The 14980-nt window shown below is 40.6% G+C and overlaps 1 protein-coding gene across 3 annotated transcripts in view; it reads right to left on the bottom strand.

The window, feature by feature from the left end:
- Window positions 1-14980, bottom strand: part of LOC100030965 (metallophosphoesterase MPPED2) — a 115445-nt gene that overhangs the window by 33103 nt on the left and 67362 nt on the right. For 2 of the 3 annotated variants that reach the window (XM_056801986.1, XM_056801987.1), the window contains exon 3: window positions 12116-12297. In XM_056801986.1, the coding sequence (XP_056657964.1) occupies window positions 12116-12297 (182 nt within the window). Of the gene's footprint in view, window positions 1-10234; window positions 10801-12115; window positions 12298-14980 lie in introns of those variants that run through there. The other variant, XM_056801988.1, reaches the window with a different exon arrangement.

The following is a 14980-nucleotide window of genomic DNA, read 5'->3' as shown; positions in this document are numbered from 1 at the left end:
AAGTTTATGAGCCACACAAGAAAACCAGCCTCTGTACTTCAGAGCTATTCCTCTCTAGTGCATCCAAAATAGACTTACCCAGCTTGATCTTTCACCTAATTCATCAGACATGGCTGTAACTGACTTTTGAAATTATACCTAGTCTTAAAGAAGGACTTCTTAACCAGAAGTCCATGAATTTAACCATCGATTTAGAGAACTGCATTTCAGACAAAACGGGTTTTCTCTGGGATGCTATTTATTTTAATTTATTCATTTAAAAACAATATTCTGAGAAGACTTCACCAGACTGCCAAAGGTATGCAGGACGCCAAAAAGGTTAAGAAGCCTTACCTGAAGCAGCAGATTGTCTACTGGGAGGGATATTCAAATGAATCTGCTACAGGCCCTTAAGGAAGCTCTGAGAGCAGAGTCCAAAAAAGGTTTGAAGAAATGGAAAAACCACCGGGAATGAGAAGGACATCTATATGTGTTACTCTCTCAAGTAGAACGCAAAGTCCTTTAGGAAAGAGCCTGCTTTATCCCCAAGATCTGGTATATCCCATTCAACTCAACAAGTATTTATTAGTGTATCTATTATATGCTGGGCTCAGAATTATAAAGACTTGAGTTCAAATCCAGCCTCAGAAACTTCCTTGCTATGTTTCCTTGTTAGGCAAGCCACCTCATCTCTATTTGCCTATGGATCAATGATTAGGGAAGGAAATGGCAAACCACTCTGGTATCTTTGCCAAGAAAACCCCATGGACAGAGGTCTAAGGGGTCATAAAGAGTCAGAGATGACTGGACTTAACAATGACAAGTTATAAGCTGATAGGCAACTTTGAATAATTAATTAATTATTATTAATATGTAATATATTAATTTATAACAATATAATATATAATAATTAATTATAAAATAATATTTAATAATCCTGTAACTAGGAAGAACTCATTACTGACATATAGTAGCTCTGAGACTGGACAAAGCATTTAGCCTCTCAAAGTCTTTAAGGTACTCTATGAAGTGTGACCTTGGGCAAGTCACTTAACCTCCTTTGCCTAGCCCTTACCATTCTTCCCCCTTGGAACCAATACGTAGTATTGATTCTAAGACAAAAGGTAAGGGCTTAAAAAAAGAAGCTCTCTAAAACTAAAAGTTTAGGACAAATTATTTGTTTGTTTTGGAATTCTACAAAGGGAATTCCTAACAGGGATAAAATTTACCTGTCAGAACCAAGAGAAAAATACCAAAAACTTAATAAATAAAATAAATTTTAAAAAAGAGGAAAAAGTCCCACATGTACAAAAATTGCCTTTTGTGGTGGCAAGCATTGGAAACTAAGGAAATAGCCATTAACTAAGAAATGACTAGATAAATTATGATACACGAACTTTGGGAAAACTATCGTGCCACAAGAAACAAAGAAGATGGCATATGATAAACCTGGGAAATTTGTAGGAACTGACACAAAGCCAAGTGTGCTGAACCAGAAGGATAATTTATACAATAACAACAATGCTCTAAAGGCAAACAACTTTGATAGACATAAGAATTCTGATCAATGATAATGAGGAAGCATGACATCTACCTCCTGATGGATTAAATGTGCAGAATGAGATTTTTGACATGCTTAAATGAGAAATTATTTTCCTTGATTATGCATACATGTTTGTTACCAAGACTGTGCTTCTTTACCTTTTTTTCAATGAGTACAGAGGGAATTATGGGAGAGAAATAAATTCTTGCTAATTGAAAAAATTAATTTAAAATTTTAAAAAAGTGAATTGACCCAATTATTCTGGAAAGTAATTTGAAATTGTGCTAAGAAAGTGACTAAATCTTTATACCATTTGACCCAGAGATCCTCCTGCTGGGTATATATTCAAAATAAATAAAAAATAAAAATAAAACCCCCTAGACATCAAGATATTCGTAGCAAAAAAAAAAATTGTTTGTAGTAGCAGAGAAATGGAAACCAAGTAGATATTTATCAGTTAGGAAATGGATAACCAAATAGCAGTAAATGCATATCATAAAATATAATATGTTATATTTTATGATTTATAATGTTATATATTATATAAAATAATATAAAATATAATAAGAAACAAAGATGAAGAAGCATAAAAATATTTATATGATCTTAGGTCAACTAAAATAAGGAGATTTAACAATATACACAATTAACAGATCAATGTAAACAACATAACACAATACATACAAAGACCAGGGGTAGCTAGGACATTCAGTGTATAGAGAGCCAGGGATAGAGATGAGAGGTCCTGGGTTCGAATATGACCTCAGATACTTTCTAGCTGTGTGACCCTGGGCAAGTCCCCTTAACCCCTATTACCTAGTCCTTACCACTCTTCTGCCTCAGAACCAATACACAATAAATCGATTCTAAGACAGAAGTTCAGGGTTTTTTTTTTTATTTAAATGACCAAGTTTGGCCCCAAATATAACTATGCCTCCTGAGATGGGTGACCACAGGCGTGGAACACTGTACACAATGTCTATCTTGGTTGATAAATTGGTTGATTTCACTCAATTACCTTTTTTTCTTTTTTTTCCTTTTATTACAAGGGATGAATTGCAGGTTTGGAAATGTTGAACAGATATATTTGGTTTACAAAAAGAAATAGCTTATTAGAAGACCCCCACCAGGAGTGCGATGATCAGTTCCTGCGTCCTGCATTTTAGAAGACACACCGATAAGCAAACTAGGCAGCACCCAAAGGAGGGTGACAAGAATGGTCAGAGATCCCGAAGCCTCACAATATGAGGATTGACTGACTGAAGAAACAGGGAATGTTTAGTCTGGAGAAGGGTTACTGCGGACTTAAGCCCTAACTTCAAGCATTTGACAGACTGTCATGTCAAAGAGAGACTGGACTTACTTTAGAATAGGGGTGAGGAATCACAGAGAAAGGGCTAAGACCAGGAGAAGTTGCAAAAAGACAAATTTGAGTTTGAAGAAAGGGGAAAAAAATTCCCAAAGAAGAACAGGCTGCACCAAGAGGCAGGAAGCCTCTCGTCTCAGATAAATTTCAAGTGCCTGGCACTTAGTAAGCATTTAATAAATGCCTTTTCATTCATTCAAGTGGAGGCTACCTAGCCACTCATCAGAGAGTAATTTTCTACTCATTATAGGTTAGACTAGATAACCTTTGAGATTCCTTCCAAGTCCAGAAGTCCTGACCACTTAGGATTCCCTGATACTCTAGTTCTAATTCTTCCTTCTAGGATCCTGGAGAAACTGAGGCCTGAAACTAGCTGTGTGACTCACTTGGAGCCCAGACTAGAAGAGCAGAGATTAGAAGCCATTGTCCTTGGCGCTGGTGCTGTGATGAAAGCCATTTTCAACTTTCCAGACGGCTAGATAAACTGTTCACAGAGAAAGCAGACCACCCGAGAACCCAAGCTTTCTAATTATACAACAGAAAACAGAAATAAACCCTTCCCCGGGTGGTTCTGTACAATGCAGGGACATCATTTACAACAGACAGCTGAATGTAACAATGCCCCTGATGGGGAAAAAATAAAGAGGAAACAGTGAAAACCTACCAAACACACATATTCTCAATCTCTCAATCTCTCTCTCTCTCTCTCTCTCTCTCTCTCTCTCTCTCTCTCTCTCTTCCCCCTCCTTCTCTCTCTCCCTCTCTTTCCCTCCCTCTCTCTCTCTCTCTCTCTCTCTCTCTCTCTCTCTCTGTCTCTCTCTCTCTCTCTCTCTCCTCCCTATCTCCCTCTATCCCCTTTCTATCTCTCTTTTTCTGTCTCTCTCATTCTCTCTCTGTCTCTTTCCCTCTCTCCCTCTGTCTCTGTCTCCCTCTCTCTCTCCGTCGCTCTCTTTCCTCCCTCTCCCTTTCTCAGTCTGTCTCTCTCCCTCTCTCGGTGTCATTTTATGTCTGTCTGTCTCTCTCTTGTTCTCTCTTCTCCCTCTCCCTTTCTTAGTCCCTGTCTCTCCCTCGCTTTCCTTCTCTTTCTGTCTTTGTGCCTTTTTCTGTGTGTCTCTTTGTCATCTCTCTGTCTCGTTCTGTCTTTCTCTCTTCTTTTCTCCCTCTCCCTCTCCCTTTCTCAGTCTCTGTCTCTATCCCTCTTTCTCTCTGTCTGTCTGTCTCTCTCATTCTGCCACTGTCTCTTCTTTTCTCCCTCTCCCTTTCTCAGTCTGTCTCTATCCCTCTTTCTCTGTCTGTCTCTTTCTGTGTCTATCTCTCTCGTTCTGCTACTGTCTCTTCTTTTCTCCCTCTCCCTTTCTCAGTCTCTGCCTCTATCCCTCTTTCTCTCTGTCTGTCTGTCTCTTTCTGTGTCTGTCTCTCTCATTCTGCCACTGTCTCTTCTTTTCTCCCTCTCCCTTTCTCAGTCTGTCTCCATCCCTCTTTCTCTCTGTCTGTCTGTCTCTCTCATTCTGCCACTGTCTCTTCTTTTCTCCCTCTCCCTTTATCAGTCTGTCTCTCTTTCTCCCTCTCTGTCCCTGTGTCTCTTTCTGTGTCTGTCTATCTCTGTCTCTCGGATGACCAAAAATGCAGTAGAAATATTAAGACTCCAAGCTAGAGCTTCAGACTAGAAGTTATTTTCTCCTTTTCTTGCTTTCTTGCTTTTTTATTTCGAAGAGAACTGGGGCTGCCAGCGGATAATGAAGGGCATGGGACCCTCTGATGTCTGTCTGTACAGCAATAAAGGGTGTGCTCCTGGCATCCAAGGAGTACTCCAGAAACTACAGAGAACTCAGGATGGAGGGAGATACGTAGCAAAGAATGGGATGAAGACAGACAGGGAAGAATGTAAGGGGGAATGAAGAGGACCCTGGCTGGGAGGTGTGATTATTACGGATCCTTTTGTGTTTTTTCGGGGTGAATTCCTCACAGCAAATAATAACCTTACAAAGTAACTCGCCATACCAGAAACTCCCAACTTTTAAGTGACTTGTATTTCAAAAGTTAAGTCTGGAAGTCAGCTGGCTAGGAGCTTGGAAGGCATTTTCCCACAGAAACAATGCTATAAAGTGCTGCTGGGTTTCCAGGTCAGCCCACAAAAGCCTGTTTTACCCAGAATATAGCTGAGAACCCAACCACCTATATAACATTGTTTCCATGGGAAAATCCATCCTGCTTTCCAGCTGGGGATGCCAGGAGGGAGGCTCCACCCGGCCCCCCATGGTCTCTGCTTGCCTCCCTCCTGGAACAGGAGGGGAGAGTGGGGAGGAGGCTTCTTATGGTGGGTGAGAAGAGCAGTAGGGTCCTTGGGGAGCTTGCTAGGGGGCTGGATTTAACTGGGGAAGGGAAGGAGGAGGGGCACTGACTCTCAAATCCTACACACTTAAGGACAAAAGCTCTCTCAGATAACTGGGTGAAAAAATGGAGAGGAGCCCTGCTATACTGCAAAGAGTGCTGGGGCTGGAGTCAGATCTGGGCATGGCCATTAAGCCCTCTCAGATTTCATGAGCTGGATCAGGGCATTAGAGCTAGAAGGGTCCCCTTAGATGTCCTAAGTCTAACCCCTTCATTTTAAAGTTGGGGAAGATGCAGCCCATGTAGGGAGGGGAAATGACTTGCCCAGGGTCACCCAGGCAGCAGGGACAGAAGTGGGACTTAAACCAGGTCCTCCTATCCCCAACCCAGAATGCTTTCCACTGGATCAGGTATAATGAGGTATGAAAACAGCCCCAAAATCTGCACCACTTGAGATAATAAATTTAACATTCTTTGTTAAATCTTAACCTCTTTGGGACTTGGTTTCCTCATCTGTAGAATAGATTGGGCTAAATGACCTCTAAGGTCTCTTCAAGCTGATTGCCCAGGGGATATAGTCATTATCAATTAAGGGAAAGGGGACAAGATTAGCACTGGCATCTAGAATTATAAATGGGCCATTTTAGAGTCAGTTGTTTATAATTTTCAATTAACCAATAAACATTTATTAAGCACTCACAGTGCACTGGACTAAGTTGGAGGGGATCTTATATAAGAGAGCCATGTCTAGGCTCTAATCAGCAACACACTTACTGGTTGATCAAAGATTTTTTTTCCTTTAACACTCACCTTCCATCTTAGAATTAATACTGTGTTTTAGTTCCAAGGCAGAAGAGCAATAGGGCTAGGCAATGGGGGCTAAGGGGCTTGCCACACAGTTGGGAAGTGTCTGAGGTCACATTTGAACCCAGGACCTCCCATCTCCAGCCCTGGCTCTCAATCTATTGAGCCACCTACCTGACCCCTTAATCATAGATTAATAGATTTAACGCTAGAAGGGATTTGCAGATGTCATCTAGGCCAAATTCTTAATTTTACAGATAAGGAAAAAAAGGCTCAGGAGGTCTACTGACCAGACCAAAGTCATACCCAAAGGATTATTTAACTATATGAAACAATAGTATGGTGAAAGACCCTTGTAAAGAAACCATTCATCATAATGGAAAAGACCCATAACCCAAGATTTTTTTTTATCATCCCAATTTCTTTCAAAGGATCAATCCAAATACAAGGTCCTGCAGAATTGAGTCGAAGAAAGGTTCATTTCTGAGCATCCCAAGGGATTTCTTATGACCAAAAACACAGTTATGATAGTTTTGCCTGCAGTCTTGTCCTACCAAAAAGAATCACAAAGGCAAGGCCATAACTAGTCAATAGGAGATAAATGCACACATTCTTGTTCTCTCTCTCTCTCTCTCTCTCTCTCTCTCTCTCTCTCTCTCTCTCTCTCTCTCTCTCTCTCCCTCTTCCTTTTCTTCTCTGTGTCTCTGTCTCTGTCTCTCTCCCTTTCCCTCTCTGTCTCTGTCTATGTCTCTCTGTCTCTCTCTCCCTCCCTCTTCCTTTTCTTCTCTGTGTCTCTGTCTCTCTCTGTTTCTGTCTGTCTCCCTCTCCCCTCTCCTCCCTCCCTTCCTCCCTCTCTCCCTCCCTCCCTCTCTCTCTCTCTCTCTCCCCCCCTTCCCTCTCTCTTCCTTTCCCTCTCTGTGTCTGTTTCTTTCTGTCTGTCTGTCTCCCTCTCCCCTCTCCCCTCTTCTCTCTCTCTCCCTCTCCCTCCTTCTCCCTCCCACTCCCACTCTCTCTCTCTCTCTCTCTCTCTCTCTCTCTCTCTCTCTCTCTCTCTCTCTCTCTCCTCAGAGTCCTCATGAAACCTTGTAATTGGGTCAGCAAGGCAGAGAAAAAAATCACACTTGAATCATAAAGACTGAATTTGAACCCCAGTCCCCTTGTGGTGGTGGGCTTCAACTCTCTTCACCTCAGTTTCCACATCTAGAAAATAGAGATAATATTTATCTTGTCAAGACCAAAAACTTTGTGCAAACTTTAGAATGCCAAATAAAGTGAGCAGTTTTATTAGTAGGCCAGGTCCCCTGCCTGTATCTGTCCTGTGTCCCCTTCATTTATCAGATTAGCTAAAACGGGTGACAAATGTTCTCTGCTAGCTAATCTGATAAATGCATTCAGAGGAGAGCTTACTCCTATACCCTATGACCAGGGGCCTGTAATGCTCTAAGCCAAAGGAGTAAATCATGATGCGGATTTCAGACTTAGAGGCAGGTGGGTAGACGAAATGGACAGACAGGGTGGCCTTTCAGTGGTCTCAAGACAAACTCACTTATACAAAAGGCTGACCCTGGATCCAACAGAAAAACTCCTACCAAAGATGCCACCCACCCAATACCATCCAAGTGGTATGTCCATGGGATCTTGGTTGCTAGGAATGGATATTCTGAGCACGTCTCAGCCTCTGGTTTACCATATGCCCAACTAACTCAATGAACCATTGGTCCAATGAATGCAAATATTCTGATGGTGGTGCAAGAAGACCTACCTTGGAATCTTACTGTCTGAGTGACTTTGGGCAAGTCATTGTTAACCTGGGTAAACCTCACTTATAAAGTTATAAAGATGGCCTTGTAGGTCTCCCCCAGCTCAAGAACTCTGGTACTATGACCCAAGAGTTCAATGATACTCAGGCTGACATGCTGCTATAGAACACAATCAAGACTTGTTTGTTTGTTTTTCAAGAGGAGAAGGTATTTTCCCTGAACTAAAAAGGGACAATGCCCACATATTTTCAATTTCTGAAAACAAGACTATAACCACTCTATAATAATAACAATATTTTGTTTTTGTTCAATCATTATGGGTCACGTCCAACTCTTCATGGCCTCATTTGGGATTTTCTTAGCAAAAGACTCGAGTAATTTGCCATTTCCTTCTCCAGCTCATTTTATAGATGAAGAAACTGAGGCAAACAGGATTAAGTGACTTACCCAAAGTCACATAGCTAGTAAGTGTCTGAGGTCCTCCTGTCTCCAGGCCTGGTATTCTATATATTTTAATGCCTAATTGCCAACCCCTGACAAAAAGAACAATAATATATAATAATATTAATTATTATAATTATATTTTAATCATATTATGTTTATAAATTAATATAAAATATTCTAAATATATTTTCTATTTAATTATATAATATATAATATAAAAATAAATTATTTGTAAAGCACTTTAAGAATTGCAAAGCATTATATAGGTATATATAATCTCATTTGGTCCACATGCATGTTGCAAGGATTGTTTTGCTTTTTTACTTTTTCTCTTTACTTCTCCTGGTATATAATATAGAGTATAGGATAGTTTTATTCAAAAGATCAAAAACAAACCAAAAAAACCCTTATTACTCTTTTTTCCTTTTAAATATAAAAAGTAGAAATTAATAAAAACTATCTTAACAGTTCTTATACTATAACCTTATGGACAGGGGCTATCATAACTTCCACCTGACAGATGAGGAAACTGAGATTCATGGAGATTAAACAACTTGCCCAGTTCCAAAACTAATATGTGTTGTTTTTTTAACTCTTACTTCCATCTTAGAATCACTGGTATGTATTGGTTCTAAGGCAGAAAAGCAGAAAAGGATAGGCAATAGGGGTTGTGACTTGCAGAGCTGGAAAGTGTCTGAGATCACATTTGAATCCAGGACCTTCCATCTCCAAGCATGGCCCTCTATCTCCTGAGCCACCTAGCTGCCCTCAAAGCTAATATATGTTTGAGGTGGCATTCAAACCCAGTCTTTCCTGACTGATGTCTAGCTTAATATTATTGCTATTATAGGACCCTAACTCCTATACCACTTTCTAGCTACAATCTGAGACATGCACAGATGAGGAAACTGAGGCAAACAGGATTAAGTGACCTACCTAGAGTCACACAGCTAGTAAGGTCAGATTAGAACTCAGTTCTTCCTGACTCAGACTTCCTGACTGTCCACTCACTGAGCCACTCAGTTGGTTTCCAAGGAATAATGTACAAAATCAATATTATTCACCATTATTACTACTCACATTTTCACTCTTACCTATTCTGTTATTAAGGAATTGCAAACATATCTAACTACCAATCATTTCCTCTTTATTCAGAACAACAATGAAAAGAGACAAGGAATTACAAAAAACTTAATTCGGCAAGAGGATAATAAGAGTGGGGGTGAGGGGGGAAGATTACAGAAGGTGCCCAGAGTCAGTGGCATTACAAATTACAAATCCTAGCAGAAACATAAGTTCCTTCAAGGCAGCTACTGTTTCATCTTTTCTTTGCATTTCTGGCGACCAACATATTGTTGTGCACAGAGTATCTACTTAATAAATGCTTAATGAAATGGAGGAAATCCTTTATCCTCTTCCCATGTGTTGGTCCTACTCCCTGGATCTCTTTCTTTGAAATCAGCATCTTGAGCAAGGGCAACTGGCATCACAGAATGCTAACCCATGATTAAGGAGAAAAGAGCTCTAGGTTTGGAGGTGCCATTGACTCCCTGGGTGAGCTTAGACAAGTCACTCTGGACCTCATTTTCCTCATCCATAAAATTGGCATCTTGGATTGGATAATCCTCGAGATTCTTCCCAGAATTATAAGTCCATAAATCTAATCATGGCTCTGCCCCCATCCACCCGTGTGAATTTTGGAAAACCACTTTCAAAATAGGGGCAACTCCCCAGAATTATAAGTCTAATCATGGCTCTGCCCCCATCCACCTGTGTGAATTTTGGAAAACCACTTTCAAAATAGGGATTAACTCATCCACAAGGTTCCTTCCAGTTCTACAATTATATAATTCTATAAATGTATGTGTTTATATATACATATGTATACCTGTATGTGTAATATAATTATGTATACTTACATTATATATATATATATATACATATTATATACACACCTCTATACATATATATCAGAGAGAAACAAAGCTAGAAGTGTGGGGAGGTGCATATTTGGTGAAAAAATCTATGATTTTATTGGTGTAAGAAAATCTGTCGTCAAATTACAACCTTAAAAAGATGCCAGAGCAGCTAAATTGAACAAGTTTTATGGGTTTACATGGCCAAAATGTATACAAGGTTGAACTTGAACCCACATCTTCCTGACTCCAAGGTACGTTCTCTCTTGACACTGACATACTACCCCTCTGACCTTTGTACATATGTGTGTGGACGTGTGCTTAAGACTATCAAACCACATTGCAGAGGGGGCAAGGAGGTGGATACCTGCATATTCCAGCAATTATCTGGATAATCTAAGCAAAAACGGAATTTAAGCCCTAAATTTTGGCATCATTGTTAGCGGGCACTGGGGTTGTGACGATATTCACTGTGTGAGGACAGCCACACTGGAGGGCTAACATGTCTTGAGGAATATCTAAAGGACAGGTCCTTCCTTTCTTTAGATGTCTCAGAAGGCTGGACTTGGACTGAGGGAGAGTTTGAAAACTCATCTCTGATACTAGCTGTGTGCCTCTGGGTAAGTCATCTAATTTTCTGGTCTTCTATTTCCTCATCTGTAAAATATAAATAATACCTGCAGTTACCAGGAAGGATTGGTATGAAGCTCAAGTGAGATTAAATGAGATTATATAGGAAAAAAAGCTTTATATACTTTCTTTTTCTTTTTTAATTAAAAAAAAAAACTCTCACCTACTGTCTTAAAATCAATACTGTGTATTGGTTCCAAGGCAGAAGAATGGTAAGGGCCAGGAATAAGAGGTTAAGTGACTTGCCCAGGGTCACACAACTAGGAAGTATCTGAGACCAGATTTAAACCAGGACCTCCTGGTTCCAGGTCTGGCTCTCAATCCATTGAGCTAGCTAGCTTCCCTCTTTATATACTTTCAAAAAGCCCTATATAGATATCACTTATTATTACTGTTGTTGTTTCTCATGTGTTTACCATACTCTAATTTGTATTGTGGTTATTTGTGTCCCTTTGGTTTCCCTCATACTAGACTGTCAACTCCTTAAGGTCAGAAACTGTTATTATTCCACCAGTTTAGGAGACAATTGAGCCTGTAATTTCCTCATGAAGGCAATGTTGGGCAAAGGACCAAAAAAGAATCCATTGCATTTCACAACCCTTTTCTTTCTTTTATTTATTTAAAATTTCTAATTCAATTAATTAATTTAGAATATTTTTCCCTGGCTCCATGATTCATGTTCTTCGTGACCCTTTTCTGATGGTCTTTATTGACACTTTGGGGACTTGTATTAATTCAGCAAACACCATGGTGGGTTTCCCTGCACTTTGGTCACTCTAGAGGTAAATGGTAAGTTTCGCCATAGACCTACTCTACCCTGAGGCTTCACCGACACTCTCCGGAAAACAAACCCTTGGCCCAAGCCATTGTCTTGCTGTTCACAATGGCACTGGGCTCTGCACCATTTATCAAGTTTGACACTATTTGCATTTCTTAGAAATGTTCTCTCTCACTCACAGTTCATTTATACATTTTTATTTCCTCTCACTCTGAGCACATCTGCAGAGACAATCCATTTCCAAACAATCAATAAAAAATATCGTCTTCCTCGTGCTATCAAGCACTCATTCGGGAGGCACGGGTACCATGAGATGGGCAACAAACCTTTCCTTCCCTTTGTCCCACAGGCATGAAAGCCCCATCACCGCATGATACATCAGACAGTTAAATATCTAAAAATTCATCTTTAATTAACAGAATTAGATCCAAGCTAGACACCACTGCATATCATAAGAGAAGTAGATGAGCTAGCTTCCAAGGGCTCTAATTCAATTAGGACACAGTGAGTGACACTTAGATGGGAAAGGTTAATTGGGGTCACCAGAACGTAATAATTCCTTACCTAACCAGTCATTAAACTTCTTAACCTCTGAGGGCAGTCCCAGCTCGGTGAAATCGCCTGTGTGGAGAAGGATGTCCCCATAAGGCATCTGGATGCCATCTGTTCTGGAGTGTGTGTCGGAGACGCAGACAAACCGTGTGTGGCCCGCTGGTTTTGGAGTGTCATATGGGATAGGGTCGACCCTGAAGCAGACATAACAGATCCCACAAGAGTTAAATGCATTCGAACCTGCGCACGTATCATCACAAACATTGATCAATATGAGGGTGCACACTCAGAGAGCTTGGCCTAACAGCAGAAATGACTGTTGTCCCAGGAGGGGAGACCTTTGGTGGGAAGGAGAGTTTTTCACTTTGTAATAATCCACCCAGTCAAATTCACAAAGACTTACCTGGAGGAAGGAAAAAAAAAAACATGGCGGGAGAGAATGCATATGGTAGAATGGGGCCAACTAAAACATACTGAATGCTGAACTGCAATGGTGGCCATCCAAAGTTTGGCATTCATTCCCTTCTCGTTTTTATTCCAATTGGTTCTTCAATTCCTTATAAAATAAGAAAGTTGTTTATCTTTTTCTAACTTTGATTCTAATTTTATTCTATTATATATTTCTATATATTCTAGATTTCTATAATCTATTTCTATCATTCTGACTTTAAAATGTATATATTAACCAACTGTATATACCAATGATAAGCTGACCAATAACTAATGGATAGAGTAAAGTCTAAAAAGCATAAACCAACCAAGGGACTAGAGTAGCCCCCACCCCCCCAAGTCAGGAAAACAATAATAAAGGACCAAGTGGTTCCCATTGGCCACCCTGAAATGCCACCTCATCTTCCTGATTCTCCCAAGCAGTCACAAAGTAGCTTAGGCTGGCTGGTACCAAAGTAAGAGAGTAAGAGTCTTTACGCAATCTTTGTTGTCTAAAATGAGTAGAGCTGGGGGCAGTTGAGAGCCAGGCCTAGAGACAGGAGGTCCTAGGTTCAAATCTGCCCTCAGACACTTCCCAGTTGTGTGACCCTGGGCAAGTCACTTAACCCCATTGCCTAGCCCTTACCAATCAATACAGAGTATTGATTCCAAGATGGAAGGGAAGGGTTTTTAAATAAAATAAAATAAAATAAAATGAGTAGAGTTAATGACCCTTCAACAAGTAGCTGGCGAGGCAGTGTGTTTAGCAGCAAGAACTCTGGTTTCCATATTAGAATCCGTGAGTTCAGATGCTGACTTCACCATTCACTGCCTTTGACCTCAGGCAAACCACTAAATATTCTCCCATATATCAAAGGAGAGAGTTAGTCTAAATGATCTCTGAGGTCTCTTCAAACTCTAAATCTATGATCTTTGCTATCTTCTAATTAACATTGGCAGGGAGACAGGGAGGTGCCATAGTGGACTGAGAGGAAGAGCTGGGAATGGGAGATCCTGGGTTCAAATCTGACATCAGACACTTCCTAGCTGTGTGACCCTGGTCAAGACACTTAACCATCATTGCCAAGCCCTTACCTCTCTTCTTCCTTGGAACCTATATGAGTATTGACTCTAAGACAAAAGTAAAGGGTTTTTAAAAAGACAGATAATGTCCTTTAACAATCAGTGTTGATTCTAAGACGGAAAGCACACACAAAAAAAGACATTGGTAAGTGCTTTGAGAAAAGAATTGTTTTTTAGAAGTACAGCACCTACAAAGATGTGTTTTTGGACAAATAGGTCCCTGCTGATACAGGCATCAGGGGAGAGAAGGTCTTGGGGACAGACAGGAGCACAGTGGAATTAGACCAGCCCCAAGATGAAAATGCAAAACTCCCAACACAAATTTAGAAAATGAAACAACATCCTGGCTTCAGAGCTGGAAGGCAACAAAATGTTCTAAATTAACCAAGTGGCAAAATGACAATGAGACTTCTCCAGCACCTGGCATTGGCTGTTCCCAGGATTTTGCAGCATAGGTAAGAATATTTTGGAGGTATTTAATCTGGCAACTTCTCTTCATTTCAACATATGAACATACATTTATTTTGGCTCACATGGAGAAAAGGGATGAAAATTTTATAAAGGTAAGGAAAAGGTCACTGGATTCAGAGCCAGATCTAGAGATGGGAGGTCCTGGGTTCAAATGTGACGTCAGACACTTCCTTGCTGTGTGACCAAGTGTGTACTTAAAGAAGTCACTTGATTTTCCACTGCCTGGTGCTTATTGCTCTTCTGCCTTGGAACCAATATACAATATGGATTCTAAGATGGAAGGTAAGAGTTTAAAAAAGGAAAATAAAAAGCATCAGGACACAGTCAGGTAGCCCAGTGGATAGAGTGCCAGTCCTGGGGTCTGGGAGGACCTGGGTTCAAACGGGCTTCAGATACTTCCTAGCTGTGTGATCCTGAGTAAGTCACTTAATCCCAGTTGTCTAGCCCTTACTGCTCTGCTCTTTCGTCTTAGAATTGATACAGAAGGGGCAGCTGGGTGGCTCAGTGGATGGAGAGCCAGGCCTAGAGACGGGAGGTCCTAGGTTCAAATCTGGCCTCAGACACTTCCCAGCTGTGTGACCCTGGGCAAGTCACTTAACCCCCATTGTCTAGCCCTTACCACTCTTCTGCCTTGGAGGCAATACACAGTATTGACTCCAAGACAGAAGGGAAGGGCTAAAAAAAAAGAATTGATACAGAAGGGGGAAGGGTTTAAAAAGAAGGGAAGAAAAAGTCAGGAGAGGAGCAAATGTTCAACAGGACAGTTTGAATGGGGAAAGATATTTCAGTAGCATCTGTACCCACAAGAGTCTAGACTATGCCCCAGAATACCCACTGAAGAAATATCATAAAGAAATCACAAGCACATTATATAGATAAGCTTTGGCTTTTTTC

The sequence above is a fragment of the Monodelphis domestica genome, chromosome 6 (assembly GCF_027887165.1).
Source record: "Monodelphis domestica isolate mMonDom1 chromosome 6, mMonDom1.pri, whole genome shotgun sequence".
In the NCBI taxonomy this organism is placed as follows: domain Eukaryota; kingdom Metazoa; phylum Chordata; class Mammalia; order Didelphimorphia; family Didelphidae; genus Monodelphis; species Monodelphis domestica.
This window is presented reverse-complemented; position numbering and strand designations above follow the sequence as displayed.